The 25,479-nt window shown below is 41.7% G+C and overlaps 1 protein-coding gene across 10 annotated transcripts in view; it reads left to right on the top strand.

The window, feature by feature from the left end:
- Positions 1-18,777, top strand: part of PLEK (pleckstrin) — a 64,140-nt gene extending 45,363 nt beyond the window's left edge. For all 10 annotated transcript variants that reach the window (XM_069787514.1, XM_069787512.1, XM_069787515.1 and 7 more), the window contains 8 exons: positions 1,739-1,894; positions 7,774-7,955; positions 9,643-9,734; positions 10,478-10,662; positions 12,318-12,422; positions 14,701-14,784; positions 15,964-16,033; positions 16,912-18,777. In XM_069787514.1, the coding sequence (XP_069643615.1) occupies positions 1,739-1,894; positions 7,774-7,955; positions 9,643-9,734; positions 10,478-10,662; positions 12,318-12,422; positions 14,701-14,784; positions 15,964-16,033; positions 16,912-17,051 (1,014 nt within the window). In that variant the 3' untranslated portion in view covers positions 17,052-18,777. The remainder of the gene's footprint in view (positions 1-1,738; positions 1,895-7,773; positions 7,956-9,642; positions 9,735-10,477; positions 10,663-12,317; positions 12,423-14,700; positions 14,785-15,963; positions 16,034-16,911) is intronic.
- Positions 18,778-25,479: the final 6,702 nt, after the last annotated feature.

Below are 25,479 nucleotides of genomic sequence, written 5' to 3' on the forward strand. Positions count from 1 at the left end.
AGGAATTGATGGACTTGTCTGATTATGAGCAGAAGTACTATAACCTGTGTTAAACCCACAAACAAAAGGAAATTGCAACAGTTCTTGTCTTGGCTCATCATCTGAATTGATTTCTTAGCAGAAAAGCAACCAGTGTGTCAATTTGGCCTCTCAAAAAATGGTAAATTCTTATGGCTTATTAAAAAAACCAACCCAGAATCAAAAGAAAACAGCAGTCAACCCATATGTGGTACCCAGATGAGACTTTTTTTAGTTCCCTGTTTAGCTAGAGAACCCCCAGGGCAGTGACTTTCCTTCAGAAGGTAGCATTCATTTGTAGGGCACCTTCTGCTTCCAGTGAGGGCTGCAGAGGCTGGAAGCAGGTCCTGCTCTTAATAAGATCTCAGCTGACGGTTTTCCCTCCCCACCCTGTAATTGAACATAAGGTCTGATTCAGAGTGCAAAAGGCCTTTGTTGGAAGGTAGGGCAGCAAAAAAGGATGTGACAGACAAAGGTTTCATTTGGAGAATAAGAAAAAAAGACTCGGCATGTTTCTGTCCCATTTGCTTCTGCAGAAATACAAAATGCAAGTATAACTAACTCTGCCCAGCTCTTAGGTTTAACAAATCAAAACAAGCCATCTGCACAGCACAAAGGTGTCTGCTTTGCTTCCGTCTGCATCTTTAGCACTGCTCAGCCACCATGGTTTGAGGAGGACAGGGATGCTGTGGATGGAGTTGTAGGATGGGAAGGATAAATTTAGGTCTCTCTTTGTAACAGAAAGAGCAAGGGAAGTTAATATTTTTGAAGAATGGCCTCTGATTTGAGGACCACAAATGTTGGTTGCACTTTGGTAACTCTTCAGAGGAGTTGTTGGTATTCAGCATATCTAAATGTTCACTTGGCTGAGCAGTAAAGTCACTTGGGTATCTGGGATTGTGACCACTTCTGAAGCTGGTTGCAGGCAGGACGAGAGAGGCCTTCTAACTAGAGTGCAACAGTCTTAGTAATTCTAGTGGTTAATTGTGCTGAACACGGAGAGACAGCTTGTTCCTCTCTAAGCCCCTGAGAGTTTTGCTGTGTGTTTCACTGTATGTAGGATCTGGCCCTATCTTTTTCTCTGTATGTCTTACATCTAACAGCCGTGTTTCAGGAATAGGAAGTAAAAGCTTTAAAAGATGAAATGAAGCACCTCAGTTCCTCAACACAGCAGTTGGAGATCTGCAGCCTCAAGCCCTTAAACTGTTCATTACTCTTACAGTTTGTTCTTATATGTCTAGAAATCGTCTGAGATGTGTGCTTTCTTATCAGAGAGCCAAGCCTCAGTGACTGACTGTATTGTAGCATCAAGTCCTAAATACAGCACAGGATGCCCAACTTAATGAGGCAGTCCTAATGTGCCAGTTCACATCCAGAAATTTTGAGCTTTATTCATAATATTGCCACTATGTCATCTTGAAGACACTGGTTGGGACTAACTGATACTGAAGAGAAACACCTGCTGGGGCAGGCAATGCGATTTTGGAAAAACTTATGGCTGGGGTGACTACAAGGGGAAATTAATGGTGGTCAGAAGAATAACAACAATGGTTTTTAACTGCATAGTAAGATGGGTGTGGTTGTGGTATGTTCCCGTTGAGACACTAACTATAGCTATTTTAGTGTCAGTCAGACACTCCCTGGAAGGTCATATCTTCAGTGGGTATCATGTGAAGAGTGATTTATTGAACATAATATACACGGTGATTTACTGATGCAGGGCAGCATGTTTAATACCTGGAAGCCAATGTGGGTTGTGCTTTTAGAAGATGGAATTGAATTCTACAAGCGGAAGGCTGACAACAGCCCCAAAGGGATGGTCCCACTAAAAGGAAGCTCTATTAACAGCCCATGCCATGATTTTGGCAAAAGAATGGTAAGTACTTTTTAAATAACAATTATTGACAGTATACTTATACTCCTGGAGGCACTGAAGGGGCACAAGGGTGGTGGTTACAAATTCCTTGCACTTATCCTAGTGGCAACTCTTGCTTGCCTTAGAAAGTCACAAGCAGGCTTGGACTTGTGTCATGTTCGAAAGGTGTGACTGCTCAGGAAAAATTCAGGGTACTTCAAGAGGACCAATTCAGAAAGTGATTTTTTTCTTTTTTCCCTTTTTTTTTTTTTTTTTTTTTTTAAGTCTCAGTCTGTCAGAGAGCAGAGCCAAATTATATTGTTGTGAGGACACTTAGCAGCTGAATGGTGCAACTCCTGTATTAAATATAAATCTAGCTGCCACAGAATAAAGATGTGGGAAGCTATTTCATGAGCAGTGGAAGCATTTATTTACTGCCAAAGAGCAACAACTGGCTTGCTCAGACAGGAAGGAGATAAATGCTGTGACACAAATGCCCACATAAAGCTGTAATTCCAAACCTTTTTATTACCATTTGGTAAGTACCCGACCCCACACACTTCACATTCATGCAATCTGTATTAATTGCACACTGCATTGTTTCTTGTAGGGCTTTTGCAAGTGACTGAGAGTCACGCCTACACTCAGAGAGAGCGAACAAAAAGCAAAACTGATTTAGAGACAGTAGTTCAAATGTTGCCTACACTTTTGGGATCTCTAAGGTCGAGGGTAGGAAGTGCACAGACTGAGGTCCCAATTCCCGGTGAAATGCACAAATCACTATATTCACAAATTCAGAGTCTTATTTGACAGAAAATAAGATACAGGAAGATAAATGTACAAGCATACTTATTTTGTTATAAGGTTCCTGAAAAATAGTTGTTGGTAAAACAGCATTTCTAGTATGAGCAAAGAATCATATCTTTAGTCAGTCATTTGTTATTTCAGCAACTCAGTTTCATCGAATAGGCATTATACCCCCCAGGAATTCCTCTGACAAAGGGTTCTCCCAGAATCTGGAAGATTATCCAATTACAGTTTAAAGAAATTTACTGCAAGGATGCCTGACTAAAGAGAGAAGTCTCTGAGAGCATTAGAACAGAAAGAAAGTGTGAGAGAGTGCATGAGACAGTAAGCTTCACTTTCTCATATAAATAAAGTGGGGAGAATTATATCTGTCCTTAGGTTTTGTGGCAAGTGGAGTCAGGGTCCCTGGTGTCAGGTTTGGACCTGCTGGCTTTCCTTTTTCCCTCCTTTCTTCTTTTCTTTCTTCTACTTCTTTCTTTCTTTTATTTTTCTTTTTTTTTCCTTCTTTGTGTAGACCCCATATTTATATATAAAAAAAGTTGATTCTTACAGAGTCTTTTTAGACTTACATCTATTAAGAAAAAGGGGGTCTTAACTTAAAAGCTCTCTTTGAGGCAGTACAATAAAAGGATGGGGCAGAGAATAAAGATTGCTGTTAACCCTGTGCTGAGTTAAAGACATTGTAGATGGCTGCTTCTCCTGGGAACAAAAAATTTTAGAAGACCATTACCTTGGAAATCCCACCCAGAGCAGGATCATCAAAAGCTACCTGCTTCCTAGCTCTCTCCCAAGTACTGGGAGTTGTCCATAGAAGGAGACTGTATTATCACACTTGGAAGGAGAATTGCACAATCATGCATTCCCACCTGTCATGGTTTAACCCCAGCCAGTAACTAGGCACCACACAGCTGCTCACTCACTTACCCCCTACCCAGTGGGATGGGGGAGAGAATCGGGGAAAAAAAGCAAAACTCATGGGCTGAGATAAAGACAGTTTAATAGGACAGAAAGGAAGAAAATAATAATGATAATAAAGAATTGGACTATACAATGGTGCACAATGCAATTGCTCACCATTTGCCGACTGATGCCCAGTTAGTTCCTGAGCAGTGATCCACCCCACCCCCCGGCCCCAGCCAACTCCCCACAGTTTATATACTGGGCACAATGTCACCTGGTATGGAATACCCCTTTGGCCAGTTTGGGTCAGCTGTCCTGGCTGTGTTCCCTCCCAACTTCTTGTGTCCCTCCAGCCTTCTTGCTGGCTGGGAATGAGAAGCTGAAAAGTCTTTGACTTAGTCTAAACACTACTTAGCAACAACTGAAAACAACAGTGTGTTATCAACATTCTTCTTATACTGAATCCAAGACATAACACTATACCAACTACTAGAAAGAAAATTATTCCAGCTGAAACCAGGACACCACCCCATGCCCATCATAGATTTTTTGATCCCTGAGCTGGCAAGGGTGATTGTCCAACTGATTCAAAAGGGTTTGAGATTGACTGCTGGTCAAGCCCGTTTACTCTTCTTTATTGCTAACAGCTCCTGCCTGAGCCACCCTTGGGCATAGCTGGGCAAACCTTACTGTTTAACCCCTGCAGCTTTGGATCTGACCTTCTGCTTCAGCCAGCATGGCTGTGTGTCAGTGCATTGCCTGGGTGCCCGCTGGGAGCTCTTTGTTACAGCACTTGGCTTTACATCTTTTGCAAACCATAAATAATAAAGGTGAAGTGTAATTACATCTAGGAACTAGAGCATGGCGCAGGAACATTAAATAACCAAATAAAGGAACAGAAATAAGTATATCTGCACACATTTCGTTCTATTTCTGCTGATTTGAAACCATGTTCCTATATTATCTAATTAACAAGCCTCAGCACAGCACTCCTTACTCTATATATGAGGTATAATGCATGGGGAGAAGGGTACTATGTTCAAGAGTATCACAGATCCTACGTTATAATGGTAGAAATTAAGTTTTTCCCACAAAGCATTCCTTTTCAAACAGTTTTGTGGATTTTTTTGTTTGGTTTTTTTTTGACTCCCACAGAGGCACTGACATCAGTATTGGTCTATAGTAGTTGTTTGGGAATGTCAGGAACAGTAACACATTTAACAATAATGAAAAAATAATTCACCAGCATATGTGCATTCTGCAAAATAGGCAGAGAGGTCTGAAGTATCTGCTGTCTGCAGTATCTGATGTCTGCTGAAGGCAGACATCCAGAGAGAGATCCTTACCTGCCCTAAGAGTTGCTTGAGAATGTACCAGTTTGCAGAAGATGCTTTACATCTGTATGAAAGGGTGATGAAGTCTTTGAGGATTGTTCCTTTGACTGCAATGAATTTTACATTATGCTTCATTTCACATTATGAGTTTACATAATGAGTTTTACATTATGGTTCATTTTAGTTGCTGGGGCCTTTTCTGAGGGAAAATACAGATAAAAGGAAGGATGTCAGACCTGGGGGTTGAGGCACCCAAAACACCTTTTCATAAGTAAAATCTGATGCAGAGTTTGCTGAAGTCAATGGAAGCGATCCGAACAACTTCAGCAGGTGTTGGAGCAGATCCTCCTTATTGAGTTGGTGAGATCAAGCCCATAGACCAACAGCCCTGGAGACTTATTTTCTCTTAAAATTTGCACTGTTCAGTCAAAACTGCAACATGCTTATTCATATGAGCAATGCCATCACTGGGATTGTTCTTAGAAGCAGTTACTGCCCAATATGATTAAACATAAATTTCTACATGTATTCCTTGAAAATGTAGTGTGTTGATTTTTAGATCTTACATTTTACAGCTTTGCTATACTGCTGAATCCAATGCCTCTGCATTCCATCCTGCCTTCTCATTGGTTACATGCCAAAACATACAGTTCTTCCTCTTATGGGAATTATTCTGATTCTTAGTGGTTTGCATACATTTACTTCATATGGCTAGAAATGAAAGTATATTTTTAGCACAGGAGTTCTGTAGGGTGAAAATTAGGTCAGTTTTAAGTCCAGTCTCACTCATTTGAGCCCAGTTTGGAGCAGGAACTATTGAGCCATGAGCAGATTTTTACATTCATCTGGTTAGATTTCAGCTTTTTGAATTGGCTTGTGTATCTGCATCAGGTGTAGCTTGAAACCTCAGAGCTCATCGCCAACACACTTTGTTTACTAAATCAATTGTAAAAAGCAGGTGCTGAGGGGAAAGTAAGCAATCTTGGATTTGTTAAACAGAGATATAGCCTGTTCAGAAGAGGCTGCAACTGCATATTTTGAGATTATATTTCAAAATGCATTTACCACTGTTCGCTGTTCTTGATCTGAAGTTTGATCATTCTTAATGTGATGTTAATTTTGCTATACTTGTGCTTTCTCTGTTTTGCCCATGGCTTTCCTGTGGATAGTATTATCATGTAAGGTTGCTCATAGTCAGATTCATTTGTCCTAACTTGAACTATCTAAAATGTTGTTGTTTAGTTCAGTCTAATGGTTTAATTTTCTCAAAAGCACAAACAGATACGCATCATCAGAGGGAGACTTAGTCACTTCTAGGATTGGAGACTCAACCTCTTCACCAATTTCAGAGGAAGCCTGGATGTCTAGCTTAGTAGCCTAGCTTTCTGAAAGCTAAAGTTAAGAGAAAGCTTTCCCAGTCTCCTCTGTGTACTGGAAATAAAAACTCTTCTTTAGGATTTCACTGTACGATGCTTCTCAGCTCTTTGACTTCAAGAATGCTGATTTTTCCTTTGGTAAAAGCTTGCTTTAATGCTTTGATATTTCATTCTGTTAATCTGGTGTGTTAGCGTGACTCTTGGATATTAGGATTTGGAGAGATCTGTCTGTTTGCTTTTCATATGCACTGTACATTGATTTTCAGGATGTAGCTCTTTACTGTATGATAGAAAAGGTGGCTGTTGCTGGAAATATGAACAGTGTCAGATAAGAAATGGTTACTTTTCTGTCTGAAATGGATTTTTGAGGACCCAATGCTTTGTAAGTTTGAAATCTGTCTTCCATGAAAGTCAGCAGGACTTCTGCACAATTTTAGGGTGTCAGAATTTTTCTCATTGGCAACAATCTGGAAGATGTGTATTAGGGATGTTCAGAAATGTGCCATTTACAAATGCAGGCTTCAGTAGACTCATTCAGTGTTTTGATTTCATTGCTGTAGATACACCACTCTCTGCTCTTTGACAATAGTTTCTACTTTACTTGCCCTCATAAAGCCATGCTGTTTGCTTGCTGATTAGCCTGTCATTTTTAGATGCCTGCTGAGTCAGAACCTGTTGTATTTATTCTAATACAACTACGGAACAAATTACAGTTCCACTTACAGGGAACTATATTTTAGAGGAAGTGGAAACCCTCTTGACTGAGTAATTAGATCCAGGTTTTTCCACCCAAAAGATCACTGGATGAAAACGAGATCAAACAATGTGAACTTTGTGGGTTTTTTTCCAGGTAGGTGTTATTTTTTCTGCTTAGAACTACCTTTAAAAGACCTTTTCTCATTTTGGGGAAATACAGTCTTTCCATTGTTGCTGATGTGTTTACATAGGAGATGATCATAAGGTGTAGCCAAGGTATGGATGTATCATCTCCCTACCAAGCTAGGTTTGCTAGGCTGCAAATGTGTTCAGCTACTATCCAATGTGACTGTGACCTTTTCTCCCCTTGTGAATCAGTAGCTGAGCAACATGATGTGGGGTTGTTTGTTTTTTTCCTCCTTCAGGCTGACCACATCTCTATAAACATTAAGATGAATTTACACCCACTGTAAGCCTGCAGGGGCTGGGCACTTCAGCCTTTCAGCTGTGTTGAACTTCCCAGCAAAAGTTAAAATCAGCAGCTGTATCAGTGCCACTCACCGTGGCTGTACTGACAATGTCAGGATTGCTCAGAGGGAAATAACAAAAGGAGTCAGTTATCTGCACTGCCTGTTCATGTACTTCTTCAGAGTTTTTTAACTGTGGCTCTAAGGCACTTTCTGTAGTCCCTTAGGCACAGGTAGGCTGTATGTCGTGGTGGTACTAGGTTAATCATGCCCAACTGGCTATTCCAAAGTAACTTTTAATAAAACATTTATCACTCCAGTTTGTCTTCAAGCTCACTGCAGCCAAGCAGCAGGACCACTTTTTTCAAGCTGCCTACCTGGAGGAGAGAGATGCCTGGGTACGGGATATCAAGAAAGCAATTCATTGCATAGATGGAGGCCAAAGGTTTGCCAGAAAATCCACAAGAAGGTCTATCAGACTGCCTGAAACAATCAACCTGAGGTTTGTTCTCATAGCTCTGCTCCCTCATTTACTTCCATCCACAGGGAGTGTTCGAGATATGTAAGCTCAGTCTGGAAGAACTATTGAGCATGTGTCCTGGGTTCAGCTGGGATAGAGTTAATTTTTACAGGAACCTGGGAGGTGGGGGGCATAGCCGGGGCAGCTGACCTGAACTGGCCAAGGAGCTATTCCATACCATGTGACATCATGCTCAGTATATAAATGGGGAGCGGCCGGGGGCTGGTCTCTACTTTCGGTGGGGGAAGTGGCGGAGCGTCGGGTCCCGGGTGGTGAGCAGTTGCACTGTGCATCACTCTTTTTGTATACTCTTTCATTAGTACCGTTGTTGTTGTTGCAATTTCTTTGTGTTGTTCCAGTAAACTGCCTTTATCTCAACCCTCGAGGTTCCAGTTTTGGGTTTTTTTTTCTCTCCTCCGTCTTCCCCCCCTATCCCACCGGAGGGGGGCGGGAGGAGTGAGCGAGCGGCCGCGTGGTCCTTTGTTACCGGCTGGGCTAAAACCACGACAGCGTGTTTGCCCATGCTACCTCTCTGGTTTTCCTCAGAGTCCCTTCTGCATGTCGTAACAGTTTCAGAGCATATAATGTGGCAGAAATGAGCTAGCAATCAGAACTGGGAAAATCATTTTTAATACATCATCTTTTACCAAAACTTGCTTATTTATCAAAGGATTTTGCTGATAAGGAGGTTTCTGAGCACACTGCAGTGCAAAAGGAGAGCCCAGCCAAAGTGTGATTCTTCCAGGAGAGGCATTTTTATACAATATATAATTTATTGCAAAAATATTTTAAACCTTTTGTTTGCTTTTCAGAGAAACACTGATGTTAGCCTAGTTTTTGGATAGTGAGGGGAGAGTGGTGCCTGTCAGAGAACTTGGAACTAGCAAAGGGGGAACAAGAGATAAAGGGCACACACAGGAAGCCATCTGTTTGTCAGTACTTAAAAAATCAGGGACAACTTATTTTTTGCTTCTGAGCAGTAAATACGAAGATACAAATGAGCCTGCAGTGCTCCTTAGAGGACAGTAAAACTGCATAGGGCCAAGATCCAACTAAATCTGACTTCACAGGTTTCAGCAGAGGATCACCCTGACTAACAGGCCAAAGGACTTAGCCTGTGACATTTAATATTCGTCCTTGTCATTCCAGAGCTCCAAGGAATTAGAGTTCTGAGCAAGTGAAAAGTGGGTGGGAGGAAGGAAGTCAGACTGGGGTCACTGAGGTTACTTGGGGCCTCTGAGAGCATACAGGCTAGGAGATGTCACAGTTATAGATTTTCTGCTCAGCCAAGGACCTTTGGGGGAATGTAGCAAAGCAGTGAGCTCCCCTATCAGCGCAGAGGCTGTGGGGCCCTGTGAGGGTGCCTCAGCAGTGGGTGTTCCTCTCTTCACACTACAGTCACCACAAGTTGTTCCATTCTCAAAATATGGGGGTGTGGTGAGCCATTTGTGCACTCCCCACTCTGCTCCTGCAGCTGTGACAGTGATGTAGTGAGGCCTCTAGGTTTTGCAACGTAAATTTTTCAGGAGATTAAACTAAGCCATGCTATAGTTCTGCAGAGATCAATATGCCAGCAAAACATGAAGACCCTGTGAATGACAATGATATTGTATGAACTAGCTAAAGCTTTTTATTTGCTAACAGTTTCTGTGGTTCTTTTTATGCACAGTGCTTTGTACCTCTCAATGAAAGATCCTGAAAAGGGAATAAAGGAGTTGAAACTGGAAAAAGATAAAAAAGTGTTCAATCACTGCTTTACAGGTAAGGAGTTCTTGTCCTTCTTTTCCATACGATAAACGGAGCACAGGGCCAAGAGGCTAAAGATAGATAAAATAGCTCTAAGCTCTGTAGAGCACAGAGAAGTTTGAGAAGAAAACCTGGCAGATGTTTTCCTGACCAACGCAGGAGGTTCTCAAAAGATGAAGGTTGAAAAAGTGTTCAGTTATGGCCATGATAAGCAAGAGAGGAGGAAGAAATTTAACCAGTGCCAGAAAGATGGAAGTAGATCTTTGTAGAAAGTTGCATGAAACACTTAACTCCAGTAGAATTATTCCTTTCTGAATTTTTCATCAACAAACTGTGTCACATTGTAATTCCTGTCCTGCTCCAAGTCAAATCTGGGGTGCTAGAGTTGGAAGTCACCCTGTTTTGACAGCACTGTGACAGTAACATAGCAGCCTGGAAGACTGCTTTCTCCAGGCTTGGCTGTCCTTCATACTTCCCCAGTCCCTGTCCCTTCCCAGTTCAGTCCTCCATCCCCTCCCAGCTCTCTTCTCCCTCAGGTACAGTGTTCAGGAGTTGTACTGGCCCCTGCCATCAGTCAGATCGGCTGTGCCTCACTGGATGACCCAGGCACCTTTCCAGATTAGCTCTCTGTGTTGTCACTAAGAACATCTTTCAGGAGATTGCTGAATAGATGGAGTAGGCTTGTTGCCTGTGGATTTTTAAGCTTCTTCGTGTCTGTCTTCATTTGTGGCTCATACTGTTTGTTCCTTTGTAACAAGGCACCTGTGTGATTGACTGGCTGGTGTCCAGCAACTCCATCCGAAATCGCAAAGAAGGTCTCATGCTTGCCTCCTCGCTCTTGAGTGAAGGCTACCTACAGCCTGCAGGGGATACATCCAAGGCTGCTGCCGAGGGCCTGTCAGACACCCCCTTCTTAGATCTCAGCGATGCTTACTATTACTTTGTGAGTGTTGTATTCTGTTTCTTTTTTTATTGTTTCAGACTTACTGATGCTCTGCTTTTCTCAGGCTTCTTGTCAGGCTTCTTAAGTCCTGGAGGAAAGATTGTACAGAAATGGAGAGATCCGTGTTAATTGTCATTCTCTACATGATGCTCAGAATGAACTGGCTTACTTTAATATTTGTAGGCAGGACATTTTTTTCTGGCACTCTTCTAAGTGTGAACTGAGTGCTGAGATCAAGGTGGGTTCTTTTTAAGTTAGACTTTGTTCCTGGTAATTTTAGCAGTGACCAGAATTTAGCCATCAGTTTTCCTGATGATTCAGTGGAAGGGAAGAGAGTAATTCATTATCATGGGGTTTCTCAGAGTGGCACAAGCTACAAACCCATTTTTGGGCAAAGCCATCAAATCTGACTCAGCACGTGTGTGCACACAGCTTGCCTGTGAGCGAAGAAGCAAAAGTTTTTAATATCCCCCAGTAACACCTGTCCTGGGTAGCTCACCCAATCTTTTCAATTTATTGCTTCATATTCTGTAGATTGATTTGAAGAACTTGCAATATCACGATCACAGTCAAATACTGTTTTAAAAAAACGTTTGGCTTATGAACTTACACTAATAAAAAAGTATGCCTTCTATTAAGTAAAAATGCTTGAATATTATAATTCTGTTTATATTTACCACATAGAATCACTTGACTTCAGCAAAGTAACTCTCCCATTACTTCATTTGTTTTCCTAGAATGTGTCTGTGGTAGGGAGACTACCTGTGCAGCAATGGAAGTAGAGATACTGCTGGTGAAGGCAGCCTTGTGGCCATCTCAGCTCCTGGCTACCTGGGACACTTCTAGCAGCCCATGTGCACTCTGCTCACTTTCAGCTTGTCTCTAGTTTGATTCAATACCAATGTGGTGTGAGGAGATCACAGCAGGTCAATATCTAACTTGCTGTCATAGAAGTAGGCACCACAGATGTTTACTCAAAGCCATACGAATGGTTACCTACATTTACATCATTTGAATAATGTAAGGTTTCAGTAAGTAGCATCACAATTTGTCTGGTGTGGAATGGATGTGATGCATGGATCCTGAGATAGCCTGTGCTCAGTGCACACATCACAACATCACAGTTCTAGAAAATTGCAAATTTCAAAAACTAGGGGCAGTTCTTGTGGTTGGAGAAGACAGCCTACATGGAGTATTTCTTCTTCCCAAATTCTAGATGGTTGTGATGGATGGCGGAAGAGGAAGGGTGTGTTGTAGCAGGGATGGCCAGCCTGGAGTGTATTGGCTGTGCTGGCATTGCTTCATATGAACTGCTGCCTGTGCATTGAAAAATGTGTGACATTATGGGATTGAGGCAGCCTGTCCATCATGGAGGAAATGTGACACCAAGGATCATGGAGAACGGAGGCACTGACATATACACAGGTGCTCCAGCTCTCTTCAGATGCCCTGAGACCCATTGGTGTATTCCTGCCTCACACTGAAATGCTTCCATGATGACTTGGAGAGCTCTTCAACTTCACTGGGAGATTTTTCCAGTAAAAGAGTTGATTTTTTGGGTGGAAAAAAACAGAGTGGAGGGAAGCCAGATTTGTACATGTACATAAACATGCAGCAGCTGTGTAACTTCTGAATTTTCTCTTGTGGTCATGCAGCCAGACAGTGGGTTTTTCTGCGAGGGAAATTCTAGTGATGATGATGTGGTCCTGAAAGAAGAATTCAGAGGCATAGTAGTCAAACAAGGATGTTTGCTGAAACAGGTCAGTATTGCACATGTTCCATCCTGTCACTGGGATGATGTTGCATGGATACAAGATTACTCTTTTACACCTAAAAGCTTTAGAGAAGAGAGAAACTAGTCTGTGCCATCTCCACACTTGACAGGTTTCTTCTCTGTTCCTCTTGCCTTTGCAGAAAGAACGTTTGCTGTAGCATGGCAGCAGAGCTTTTGCCGAACGTTGCAAGGTTTATTGCTCTTATTATGAAATAAGACAGTTTATAGTTTTAATTAGGAAAGAGTGCTAAAGCAGGAGATGCAACAAGTCATTGGTACAATGCAGAACTGAACTGGTAAAAAGGCTGCCAATCCAGTGTCCCTTTGGACACACAACTGGATTCAGCTGCCACTTTTCACAGGCTTTTTTAGCATACCTAAGCAAAGCAGTCCTTTCAGTCACTAACGCTTGATCCTGTCCCATCCGTAAGACGGAAGATAACTGTATACCTTCCTTTCCAGCAAAACTTTAAGCAATACAGTGAACTTCATGGTAAAATCCTTACTTTCTGAGGCCACTACAGACAGGTAGTAGTGAACTGAAGGCAACACCAGGATTCTTCAATGAATAGAATAGTTCAGTTTGAAGGGACCTACAACAATCATTTAGTCTAACTGCCTTACCACTTCAGAGCTGACCAAAGGTTAAAGCATATTATTAAGGGCATTGTCCAAATGCCTCTTAAACACTGACAGACATGGGGCATTGACCACCTCTCTAGGAAGCCTGTTCCAGTGTTTGATCACTCTCTTTGTAAAGAAATGCTTCCTAATATCAAGTCTGAACTTCCACTGTTAAAATATACCTTGAGAGCCTAAGAACTTTTTGGTGGTGCTCACTTGTCTCTTGCTTAATCAGATTACTCAAAAGCAATGGAAGAAATTGGATATGGGTGTTGCTGCTAACTTTTACCCTGTCACATTCACCTCTGCCTAGTTAGTAAGAGCTTTCTTGCAGACGGTGTAGTTAATTAAGAAACTATTGTTTTGAAATGCCAAGAGGAAGTGATTCATGACAGTCTTCCACCAGTGTTAGTCTGGATTTGGTCACCCTCAGTGAGTTGTGGATCACTGCTTGGAAGTGTCACTGCTTCTGCTGAGAATGCCTGTTTCCAAGACTGAAATGATGGGTGGGGAAAATCTAGATGTGCTAAAAGCAATGAGGCATTGTTGTGGTTTAACCCCAGCCAGCAACTAACCACGCAGCCGCTCACTCACTTCCCCCCAACCAGTGGGATGGGGGAGAGAATCAGAAGGAAAAAGGTACAGCTCATGGGTTGAGATAACAGTTTAATAGAACAGAAAGGAAGAAACTAATAATGATAATAACAACAATAATAAAATGACAATAATAATAAAAGGATTGGAATATACAAAACAAGTGATGCACAATGCAATTGCTCACCATTTGCCAACTGATGCCCAATTAGTTCCCAAGCAGCCATCCTCCCCAGACCAACTACCCCCATCTTACATACTGGGCATGACATCACCTGGTATGGAATACCCTTTTAGCCAGTTTGGGTCAGCTGTCCTGGCTGTGTCCCCTCCCAACTTCTTGTGCCCCTCCAGCCTTCTGGGCATGGCTGGGCATGAGAAGCTGAAAAATGATTGACTTAGTCTAAACACTGCTTAGCAACATCAGTGTGTAATCAACATTCTTCTCATACTGAATCCAAGACATAACACTATACCAGCTACTAGAAAGAAAATTAACTCTGTCCCAACCGAAACCAGGACAGGCATCTATATCCGTATCAGAAGGTGGTGTTATTTCTGCTTGAGATTCTCAGCCACAAATCCTCTCCAGGGTGGTTGAGCCAGATAAGCCTGTTGTTGTTGTTGTTGTTGTCTTTGCAGGGAGAGAAGAACCTTCAGGCCATTCTTGCCAATAGTTAAAGGTACCTTCCTGCAAGACATTTTGCAGCCATGTTTTCTGGCAAACATTTAAGCCCAGTTCTCACAGACCTCGTGTGAATGTCGTAGCTACTAGACTATGAGATGTGTTTAGGGGAATCTCCCATGTTGAAGCTGTTCTACTTTGTACAAAAATAAAAAGAGAAAACAGTGTGGTAGCCCAGTTGTGCAAAACAGTGGGATGCAGAAAGCCCAGATTCAAGTTCTACTCCAGTGAATATTTCCTGTCCAAAACAGAAATCTTTTTCCCTTTTGTATTTGTATGTTCTCTCATGTGTGGGTAAGCTGACTGTGAGCACCTGCAGGCAAAGCAGTTCATAACATTCCTGGTTTTTTAATTTTCCTAGGGACATCGGAGGAAGAACTGGAAAGTGAGAAAGTTTGTTTTAAGAGAGGACCCTGCTTATCTTCACTACTATGATCCTGCTGGAGTAAGAGACATTTGGCCAACTTTGGTTTATTCCCCTGTTTGTTTTAAAGCTGCCTTCCTGCAGAAATATTTGAATGGAGTATTTGCATGGGAATGTGTGATGAGGAAGACCAAGCAGGACAGTGGGGCTGTTTGATTGTGCTGCCTGGCCACCTTCTGGAAAAGCAGAGGGGAGGATGGTTTCTGGGGTTGCCAATTCAGACGTGGGAACAGGCAGCACTGAACTGTGCTCTCACCTCTAATCTGTGATTAATTAGAATTAATGTGTGCTCTCACTTGATTAAAATGAACTAGGTCATAACCTCAAATGAACATAATACAGTAATTTTGCAGTTTATAATTGAGGTATTTTCTGTGTCAGGCTGACACATGGTGTTCCATTTCTTGTGTCATTCTAACAGGCCAAACCCTGCCCTAAGAAAGGAAAGGGCATTGTCACTGACAAAACCTGCCCCACAAAAGCTGGCATTCAGGTAGATTGAGCCCACAGGTTTTATTTCATCCTGCATTGCTGCAGAGGCAGTGCCGTTGTGTTGTGGGTTACAGGTGCTTTAAGCCGTGCCTGTGCCCCTTGGCAGGGGCAGCCTAGACACACTGGAGAAGCAACACTGAGGAGTTTTTGACCTCCCTATTCCCAGCTTGCCATTCCCACTCCTGCCTTCCCTTCCCAAAGGCTGAGCTGTGTCAGCTTATAGGGACTGCTTCTTTCAGGCTTATGCCAACAAAAATGCATCTTCACCCCTTCTTTGACTATCACAGTACTGAAGTGCACAAGAGGCCAAATTGTAAATAAGGGTATAGCTGCTCCTGCTGCTTGGTAAGACTGCTTCTAAGATCTACTCTTTCTAACTAATCTTTTGTTTCTATTCACTGTGACATCAAAGGAAAAATTATAGTTGGCACAAGGCTTATATTCTTGTGCCTTTCTTCAGGACATGCTAAATACTCTGCAGATACTGAATTCCAAATCCCCAAAAGAGATTTCCTATTTATTTGCATGTCTTCCGCCTGCCACACACGCCACCTTCCATGTCACACACAGACTGAGGATCCCCTGGTTTCCCAGGTGACATACTAAGTCAGCAAATGTTTTTCTTTCCATTCTGGAGCTGTAGCAGATATTAACATGTGAATAGTTTCAGAAGTATTGTATTTCATTTTGATTTCATGTCCTCACCAGGGAGAAGAACCACTAGGAGCAATTCACTTGAGAGGCTGCGTGGTGACAGCAGTGGAAGATATGCCAGACTGTAAGGAGCCATATTGAATGAGCTGTGTAATAAGTTTTTGGTACATTCTTTCAATCTGCCTGAAATCACAAGTTGTTTTTATTCAAAAGCAATCTATGTGCAATGATTCAGTAATTCTTCCAGTAACTAGTCTCTCTATTGCTGGAGAAGGATACTGTGGCAAAGGTAGCAACAGGGAATCTTGTGTTTTGTCAGGTGTTTAGGGAAGACTTGTCAAAAGGATGACACCACCCCTATGTTAGGATAACTGGCCTTAGACAGAGTAAGCTGAGTTTGCTCTTTTTAGTTGATGAATTTGGGATGGAAGCTTTATGTTAGAAATGGTTATGCCAACAAATTATTACTGTTCACATTCTGTTCCCTCCCAAAACTAGAAGTTGTGGGAACAGCAATGGTTAAGCGTTGCTGCAAGGAACAAGAAACACTCATTCCATGCATTCTCCTCTCCACGGGAGAGGCAGACTATCATACCCAGCAAGAAAGTCTGTTGGCATCTCAGCATTTGTGCAGGCTGTGCTGGCAGATATGAAAAGAACCAGAGATTCTGGACGTGACATAAACTTAAATGTCTTGGTTTTGTAGCTGACAAGGCACGGGAGGGTTTGGGGAATATGACCTGTCTGCAGGATTGCAGATCCTTCCATTATTGGAGATCAATTAACCAGAGACTCCTGAAGGTGAAATGTGCAGAATTCATGGGTTGTTTCTCCAAGAGAGAGACCTTTCTCCTGGACCTAATCTTGCAATCTGTTTGCAAAGGCCTGATCAGGCACAGCTGTAGAAAGGAAGGAAATCCCCTTATAGTGTGTAAACAAAGAAACATTGTAAATACAAGTTTTTATTCTCTCAGAGATGACTTCCTTATTTCTTCGCTGTAGCCAAGAAGTATGATGTTGACAACATCCTCTTTGAAATCATCACAGCAAATGAAACCCACTATTACTTGCAAGCAGCTTCATCTGCAGAGCGTACAGAGTGGATCAAAGCAATTCAGGCAGTTGCTAGGACTGGAAAATGAAGATGATCTGCCAGCAAGAAGACAGACAACTGAAATTCGTTACTCAGAACAGAAATTTTAGCATTTCACTGAGAGAAAACAGGATCATCCAGAAAGATGTCCTAAGGCTTCTAGGTTGGGGGTGAGGGTGCGTAGTAAGTTTCAATACTATAGTGGGCACTAACAAACTAACATTCTTCCACTTGTGTTATGGTAATATTTTACTAAATTATAGCACAGAAAATGCCATATTAGTGTGTGCTGCTTAGAGTAATTGGTCTACCTTGGGAAGGTTTGTACCTTACACCTTTCCCTGCTGCCACAGCTGATAGAATTTCACCATTAACAGAGGACAGGGTCATGTCACTGACTACAAGTGAGGAGCTCAACCCGTCACTTACCATTCAGCCTGTGTTGTGTTTCAGTATCTTCAGATACTTCAAAGTCTTCCCAAGACAAACTTTACACTTTCTTCTTTACCAGATCTTTTTACTGCTTGTTCGCCTATACAAGTAATGCCACAGATTTAAGGAAAGAAATCAAGTAACTTGGAAACCTGATCCACTCCTTTATAATACTTCAGTGTTAAGGAAGGGAAGAATGCAGACAGCTATGGAAACACCACGTGGAAAGCAAGTACAACTCAGTGACAGTGGTATTAGGAAAAGTCTCTTCCCACAGTATTTCAAACACAAAGCAATCTCAGTTCAACTTCTTTATCACCTGATTTTGACCTTTGCTAAATTTCTCCACAAGAATCTGCTCTAGGACCATTGTTTCCCTTCATTTAGGTCTCCAAAGCAGTTGCTAGGGTGTCATACATTGCTGATTTGACCTGTATTTTAATTAAGAATCTTACAGGAGAAGGGAAAGGATCCATGGGTTACTTACTTGAACTAGTGCTTTGAAGTGGTTTTGTTTAGGTTTTTCTTTTTTAACCTCCAGCAATATACTCAGTCCTTGGTTCTATGCCTTACTAATATAAGAGAAACCTTATGCTTGCTGTAACTGAAATAAACATTACTATTTGACAGGATCAGTTTACCTGATCAATCCTTATATTTTTGGCTGACTGTATGTATCAAACTTCTAAGTGTTAAACTTTAAGCAGGAGTTGAAAGTCAAGTTAATGTCAGATTCTGCATGTAGAGTGTTCTGGATGGAGACTGATGTTTCTGAGTGCTAGTAAACTTCAAAACTTTTAGAACTCTGTTTGTAGATCTAATAAGGTACCTTATCCTTAAGAATTCTTATTCGGATCTCTTCAGTCTAAAAAAAATCTGGAACTAAAGCTTCTTTTCAATTCTGCTTAATTATACCTATATCTGAGCTAATGAACATGAAGGTCTTTTGCCTTAGTATTGCTTATCATAAAGAAAACACAGCCTTGCAGGGACAACAGGCTGGCAGACACTGCATCGTCATGCCTATTTAAGACATCCAGAGGAAATCGGCTTCTGGCAGACATTTCCTGTATCTCACGCAAGCTGACAGGATCACTGAAGCCTGGTCTATCATTCTGAGGAAGGAAGATTCATGGCAAAAAGATACCTGTTTGCTCAGCCTGCTTTCTTGGTAATTGCTTTGTGGTTGCTGCTTATTTTTGCCTTCAGACCTCACTAACCCAAAAATACCCTATGGCACAGGAAAACAGAAAACCACCCCACAGAACCAAACAACAGAAACTTGCCCAGCTTAGCAAAGGAGGGGTGCAACTGCCAATTTTTAATAAAACTAAAAAGTTTTACCAGTCTTTGACCTTGTTATTTTTCCCTGTGCCCAGTCAAGCGTACAGCTGCCCACCTATGAACAGTATTTTCTCTGGTATATGGTGCTAGTCAGTGTATTTGTGGAAGAGCTCTGATGTTTGTACCTGTTTGACTGTATCAATAGGGTCTCTAACCTTATAGGTAGTTCTTCTGAAGATAGATCACAAGGGTTTGTAGGTGTCTCTACTTCTTGGTGGAAACGGGAAGATTGGAAGAGTATATCTGATGCCACCCTACCTACATTTCCTGCTATAAATGCTTTCATTTGCCTGAGACTGGTACTGGGAGTGACTCCAAACTCTTCTTCCTTTTAGTCAGGTTCTCATGCGTTTCTTGACATCAATAATTAGCTCTGCGTTCCAGGCTGAATGTGCTCTAGTCCATTTTCAGACAAGGCCTGGCAAGAAAAACAATACATTTCGCAGACCTTTCTCTCTGATAAGCTCTTCACAAGTGATGAATTGAGGACCAGGGTTATTATGGGGCTAGTTTTCACAGACATTTGGTTTCCTAACTCATGGCAGTCCTTTTGAAAATCAAAGTAGGTACCTGAATGCCACAGCAGTCTGACCATAGGAACTGTGTGTGAGATGATGACAATTGTCATAACCCTTGAACTTAGGCAGGAAAATCACTAAGGACAGAGCTACTAGAGTTGAGACAAGGTGGCGAGGACTATTGTAACAGATGTCTGTATATGAGAAAATAAGAAGGTTAGTTTTGTATCATTACAATTTCTAGAGATACTAAATAGATCTTGTCTAAGGGAATTCTGTATTAAAAAGCAGCTACAAATCTATCATAGATTATGAGGCCAGCCTAGTTACTCAGAAGGCATGGAAGGGAAGAGGCATGTATCCTGAATACTAGCACAAGAGAAGAGAGAGCAGGCCTAGGACAAGGAACTACTAATTGCAAGAGGAAAAATAGAAGAGCAGACCTTCATGTGCCATGCTTTCTCCATCTGTTTTCACCCTCTAACTAATTAAATCACACTTCTTCTATACACTCAGCAATTACTACATCAGCATCAGTTCCTTTTTTCCTTATAACATGAATTAGTCTTTTTTCATAGACTAAAGGACAGCAAAATAAACCATTGTAGATCAGGACTATATTTATAATCTTCAATTACCATAAGACTTGTATGATATAATCTACTATAAAGATCCTCTTAGGTTTGTGTTTGACTTGCCACATCTTACATTGAGCAGTTTTCCCTCCCCTGGAACACTGCCTGTGTGCTTACTGCAGTCAGGTTTTCAGGAATGTTTATTAACCATGCACCCATAAAAACATCCATGTAGACATGGAGCTCCTTCTTCCATGGTTTAAAAGAAAACAGGACAAAGCAAACCACACGCACATACACTGAAAAAATAACATCCATGAGGACTGCAGTGGCCCAACAAGCTTTCAGCCACAGGTGTTACTTTTTCTTATAATCCCGTAAACACTGCATATGGAGGTACATGGCTCAGCTGCTCAAGGGAGCCTTGTTGCAATGTGGAGCCTTTGCAGTGCTCCCATCTGGCTTCAGCAGTTGCTGGATTAGAGCCTGAAAGAGGAGAGTGTGTTTTGTGAGCTCTGCAGAAGTCGCTTCAGTATGAGAATGAGACTTAGTCCTGGCTGATGTGAAAAATGAATGTGGCAGGGAGCTGCCATCTGTGTCTGTGAGTTGTTTTTGTTATATGGGATGGTGATATAAATGAAGTTTGAATCTGATGCATGAAGAATAATTTGAATGTGGTTACTTCATCACCTTTTGAAGGTATTTTAGGAACTGCTTTACCTCTTAAAATGGTAGGTTGGTGATCTGCAAGCCAAGCAAACAAAAAACACCCTTCAAAAATCTCTGACTGAAAACAAGGTTCTTCTTTTGTTATTACTTGTGAGACTTCTTGAAATAGAGCTTCTCATTTGGCTTCAAAATAAGTTTGTTGGTTTTTTTTTTTTTCCTGGATTAGAATATAGGGCTTCCTGCTTTGCATTTAGAACCAAAACTGTGGTTTTCCACACTGTTTCTGGTTCTTGTAGATTGCTTTTTTTTTTCTTTCTGTTTGGTTGAAGGGAGAATAAAACTGTGTGTGAAAGCTGAGGAAAATGCCGCTTTTCATACTTCATTGGACTTCCATTGTAAGTGTAATGTGGTATAGTGAAACTCTTCACCTTCCCTGCATAGACTCTGCCTTTTTTAAAATGGCAACACATTACCCTTTCTTTCTTCATCCCACTAAAAGATGACTGAGAAGGGGAGAGGACAGGAATTGAAGGCAAATGCTGATGAAACTGATGGATTTTTGCTTCCAGCAGTTGAAAGAGAGGGAAATTACATTAATAATTTTTTAAAATTTGCCTTCAGTATGTCTTTCACCAAAATCTTGAATATTAATAAACCAGAGTGATCAAGGGAGAGGAGAAGGAACTGGGGATCAACTAGTTTAATTAAAAAAAAAAAAAGAGACAAAAAATCCAAAACTAGACACCCCAATCTTCCCATGTCCTCAAACGCAGATGTTAAAAGGACATTGAGAACTTTCTTCTTAGAGTGTTGCCATTAGCCCCTTTCTCTTTATCAAATATACTAGAACAACCTGTTGCAGACTGATGGAGTATCCATTATACAAATCAATGTATAATCAGTCTTTTCATGTACCTATGTCCACACCATAAGGAAAAGCCTGAAAATCCTTTCTTAAGCACAAAAGTATATAAAAACAAGAAACTATCTCTTTTGTCCTTTATTGCTTCTGTTATCTGTGTATGTAGGTGTCCTGCTTTGAAGGCTTAAGTTGCTGTGTGTCTCCCTTGTATGTGATGGTGAAAGTACAGTAACAAAATCAACACGCATGTGTGAGACATTTTTTAATAATAGGGAGAGTTGTTTGTATCAGATTTTTAGCACTCCTATGCAGTTTTCTGATTAATAAAAGGAAATATTTCATCTTTCTGGTATGTGACTGGTAAAGTAAGGTTAGTTTTTTCTTTTTTTTTTTAACTTAATATTTTTACTTAAAGGAAGGCCTTTTGTCCCAAGTTACATCTCCAATTTCCTCTTTCTCCTCTTCCCCCAACCCCACCTCCTTCTTCTTAAAGCTATTTTGACCTAAACTTCCTAATCTAAAAAGAGAGCTTGTGCCTCTGCTTTGTAGGCATCATAGAGTGGAACTTGGATACATAAACATAAATGCCTAATGGCATTTTAGATGTGCTACAACATACCATGTGGTCCGTAGTTACCCCTCTAGAACAGCAAAAACTTCCTCTCATCTCCTCATACCATCATGCTGCATATAGATGTTTAGTTACTTTATGGGTATTGAGTGCCATTATAGTCTCCCTATTTAAGCATTTGAGGAGCTGCCAGTGTTATTATCTCTAAGTGCATCTGTTGATAAGAGTTGCATGTTAGAATGACTTTAAAGAGCAGTATAATTTAGTGATAAAATTGTCTACAGACTAGTGATGTTCAAAAACAAAGGTGCATTGGAAAAGCTGATTAGTTTGGTCAGCCACACTAGATGAAACTTGAGGCACATTTCTGTTATTGGCTATACTGTCAAATGGCTATATACTTTATCTTGTAAAACCTAGGCGTTGGGATCTCCTGGCTAAATTGGTACAGTACTCTTGTCTTTAGCATTGTGATGGAAAAATAGCGGAAGCTATTGAAAATATTCCCTCAATTGAACAGATGAATAAAGTTCTTATGGGGTATTGTCATATTTCATTTATTACCTGTATGATACTGCTGCTGCAAAAAATATTTTGCCTTTCTCAACTTATCTTTTTTCCCCTGTTAGGATTAAAGGCTTAAGGTGGCTGGTTTGTTTGCTTTGTTTCCCTCTGTTCCCAACTTACTCAACATATACCTTCATTTCAGCCTTCAAGTTGAATCTCCCAATAGGTAGCTGGTAGCATTTTGTGGCCTTTTGTGTTTGGTGTTCTGAGATCACAGATGTTTAAAAGCAATATTTAGTGTTATGGTTAATACATTATCTCATGGCCAACGGTGTCTTGTGGCATCTGGAGAAGTCTTTGTGTAGAGCTTCAAGTGTTTGGTATCTCAGCAACAAAACAGCCTATGCAGTCAACATTCCTGTATTGGCAAGCAGCAGCTCCTTTTCCTGTTAAGATTTTTAAGGACCATGCATTAAAACCAGCACGTGGCATTCCAACAATATTTTAAAATGTGGATCAAAAAAGTTAATGTTGTACCTAATTTGCATGCTCTAGCAGTCTGATTTTTACACCCCCACCCCCCCACCCCCAGCTTTGTAAATCCATGTTTGCTGGACGTGGGTGGCAATGTTGGACAGGACAATTCTGAGGAGTTGGGGGTGGGGGGGGACACTGCTGGTAACTGTGCCAGTACATAGAATTGTCCTTTCGGGTTTCGTCTTGGCAGGTCCCGTGGGACCTCTTGAGTTTGCTGTCCATCACCTCTCTTCTTGTCTCCCTTCTACTCACAGTTGTAGCTTGGGTTTTTTTGGTTTACCAGAATAGTAGAAATGGGTCTAGCCCTTAGCACTGAGGCCTGAAAAAAAGCAGCACACCACCAACCCCCAATTCTTAGTGGTGGTGTGCTGATCAGAAGCCGTTGCTGACTCACAGTGTTAAATGCAGCAGGTGATTTCTTCCATGGTTTTGGGGACAGACTTTTCTGAACAAGCAATATGCTGAAAAACAACCACAAAGCGTCAGGATGCTCTTGGGAATCTGATACGCCTCTACCCAAGTTCATTTGGAGAGAAAATAAAAAAATAACACCACCACCACCCAAATTCTCTCATCTGTATGCCTTTATTACCTTTCTGTCAGCTCTGGTGGCTGAAGCAGCTGATCCCAGTCCTGAGCCCAACTGTTCTGTCTTCCTTTGGGATAACTGTTACTTGGTACCTTCCAGAGATGACCAGGATAGAGACACGAAAAATTAGTGCCTGCCTATTGGCAGAAACACTTCTTGACAAAATTAGCTTTGAAATTTGAGTGGTCTAATGAAGAAAAATCTGTGGTGATTAAACATTTTGTGCGTTAGTTTTTGTTTAGTCTGACTGTTAATGGCAATGGCCCAAAGCCACATCCTGCACTATGATGAAATAAAGCCACACTGTCAGCTCCTCCCTTCAAAAATGAAGCACTGCAATACTAAGTAGTTGCAAGGAAGGTGCTAACACCACAGGCAGTTTTGGAAATGCAGAAATAAAATATGGACCTCAGGTTGAGCTTCAGTGCCAGCATTTTGATGTCTAGCTTTGTGCAGCAGCTCAGGACATTTTGTGCAGCAGGGCAACTTTTTTTGATCCCAGAAGCCTGGCTGGTTTGAGTCCATGTTGCATAGTTGGAGTGTGTGGGCAGAGGACATCCTATTTGCTCTGCACCACACAAGCTTCATGTGCTCTCTCAAAAGGCCTGTCTTAGGAAGGCTGAGCGGGCAGGAAGGTAAGTGGCAGGAAGGCAAGTGGCAGGAAGGCCATGTGGGTAATGCGATGCCTGGGCAATGGGTAACTCGGGCACCTTTCTGCAGCTGACATCTTCTGAGTAGGAGGGTAGAATTGGTGTGTGAATGCAGTGGGAAGGTCGGTGGGGTTTGCTAAAGTAGAACTTTCCACTTCCTCAAAAACGTACGGGCGAGAGCACTGAGCACTGGAGCAGAAAAAGGGTTTCACCAGCCACCTAAGTGTGAGGATAGCTGGTGCATGTCCTGAGCTGGTAGGTGGGCTTTACATGTGTGACCTTAGCTGCTGAGGATGCTCTCTGGGGAAGGATACCTATGCATTAGCGCTAATTCAGGCACCAGTATGATCCTCCTGTTTCTGGCATTTCAGTAGTTTTTGTTTGCAGGTAGGAGGGGAAAGAGATGAGCCCAAACCAGCTAGTTTAGGAAGTGCCACTGTTTGGACCGATGGATGCTGCTGGGGTGTCTTTAAAGGGAAGAGAGCACATCCAGCTTGCAGTGGAGCTGAGAGGCTGCGTGGGTGGTGCAGAGGCAGAGATGGGTAAAACAGAAGACCAGAACTGATATAATGGAACCTCCAGGAGGACTTAAAATCCTTAAAGGAGGGGCTCAGAGTCAGAGGGGAAGCAAGCTTTGTGTTCATGAGAACTTGTACTTAAATGCTTGGTTTTTTCTTTCAGTAGTAGATTTTTCATGAGAAACTTATACCACTGCTACTCCAGGTTTAAAGATCCAGGCCTTGTCTAATTACATAGCTGAGTGTTAATTCCTTGTGTGTTTAAAGAGGCACAGCCACCTGATCTGGACAGAGGTAGAGGTATGACAGATGCTGGCGATTCCTACGCTCATAAGAGAATGGGGAAAAGCTACAGCTAAGTGCACGGTGAAACAACCCTGTGTCAGGATTTATACCAGAATTATTCTATTTAAAAATTGTATCCTGAAACAAATACATGAGAACTGACAGCTGAGGAGCAGGAAAGGACCAGAAAGAGGGGATAAATGTCTGGGAGTTACAGAGACTGTAGGTAACAGGAGGAGGCTGGGTGAGGAGAAGGGTGAGGGCCTAGATCCATTACTGTGCACTTTTCCTGTCTTATGATTAATAAATTGGGCACTCCTGAAGTGATGAGAATGTACTGCTAGTATTATTTTCTTCATTATTAATTTATATGCACTTTTTTTCACTTCTAGCTCTCTGAAAGTCAGGGTAAAACACTGT

Source organism: Haliaeetus albicilla, chromosome 7 (genome assembly GCF_947461875.1).
Source record: "Haliaeetus albicilla chromosome 7, bHalAlb1.1, whole genome shotgun sequence".
Classification (NCBI taxonomy): domain Eukaryota; kingdom Metazoa; phylum Chordata; class Aves; order Accipitriformes; family Accipitridae; genus Haliaeetus; species Haliaeetus albicilla.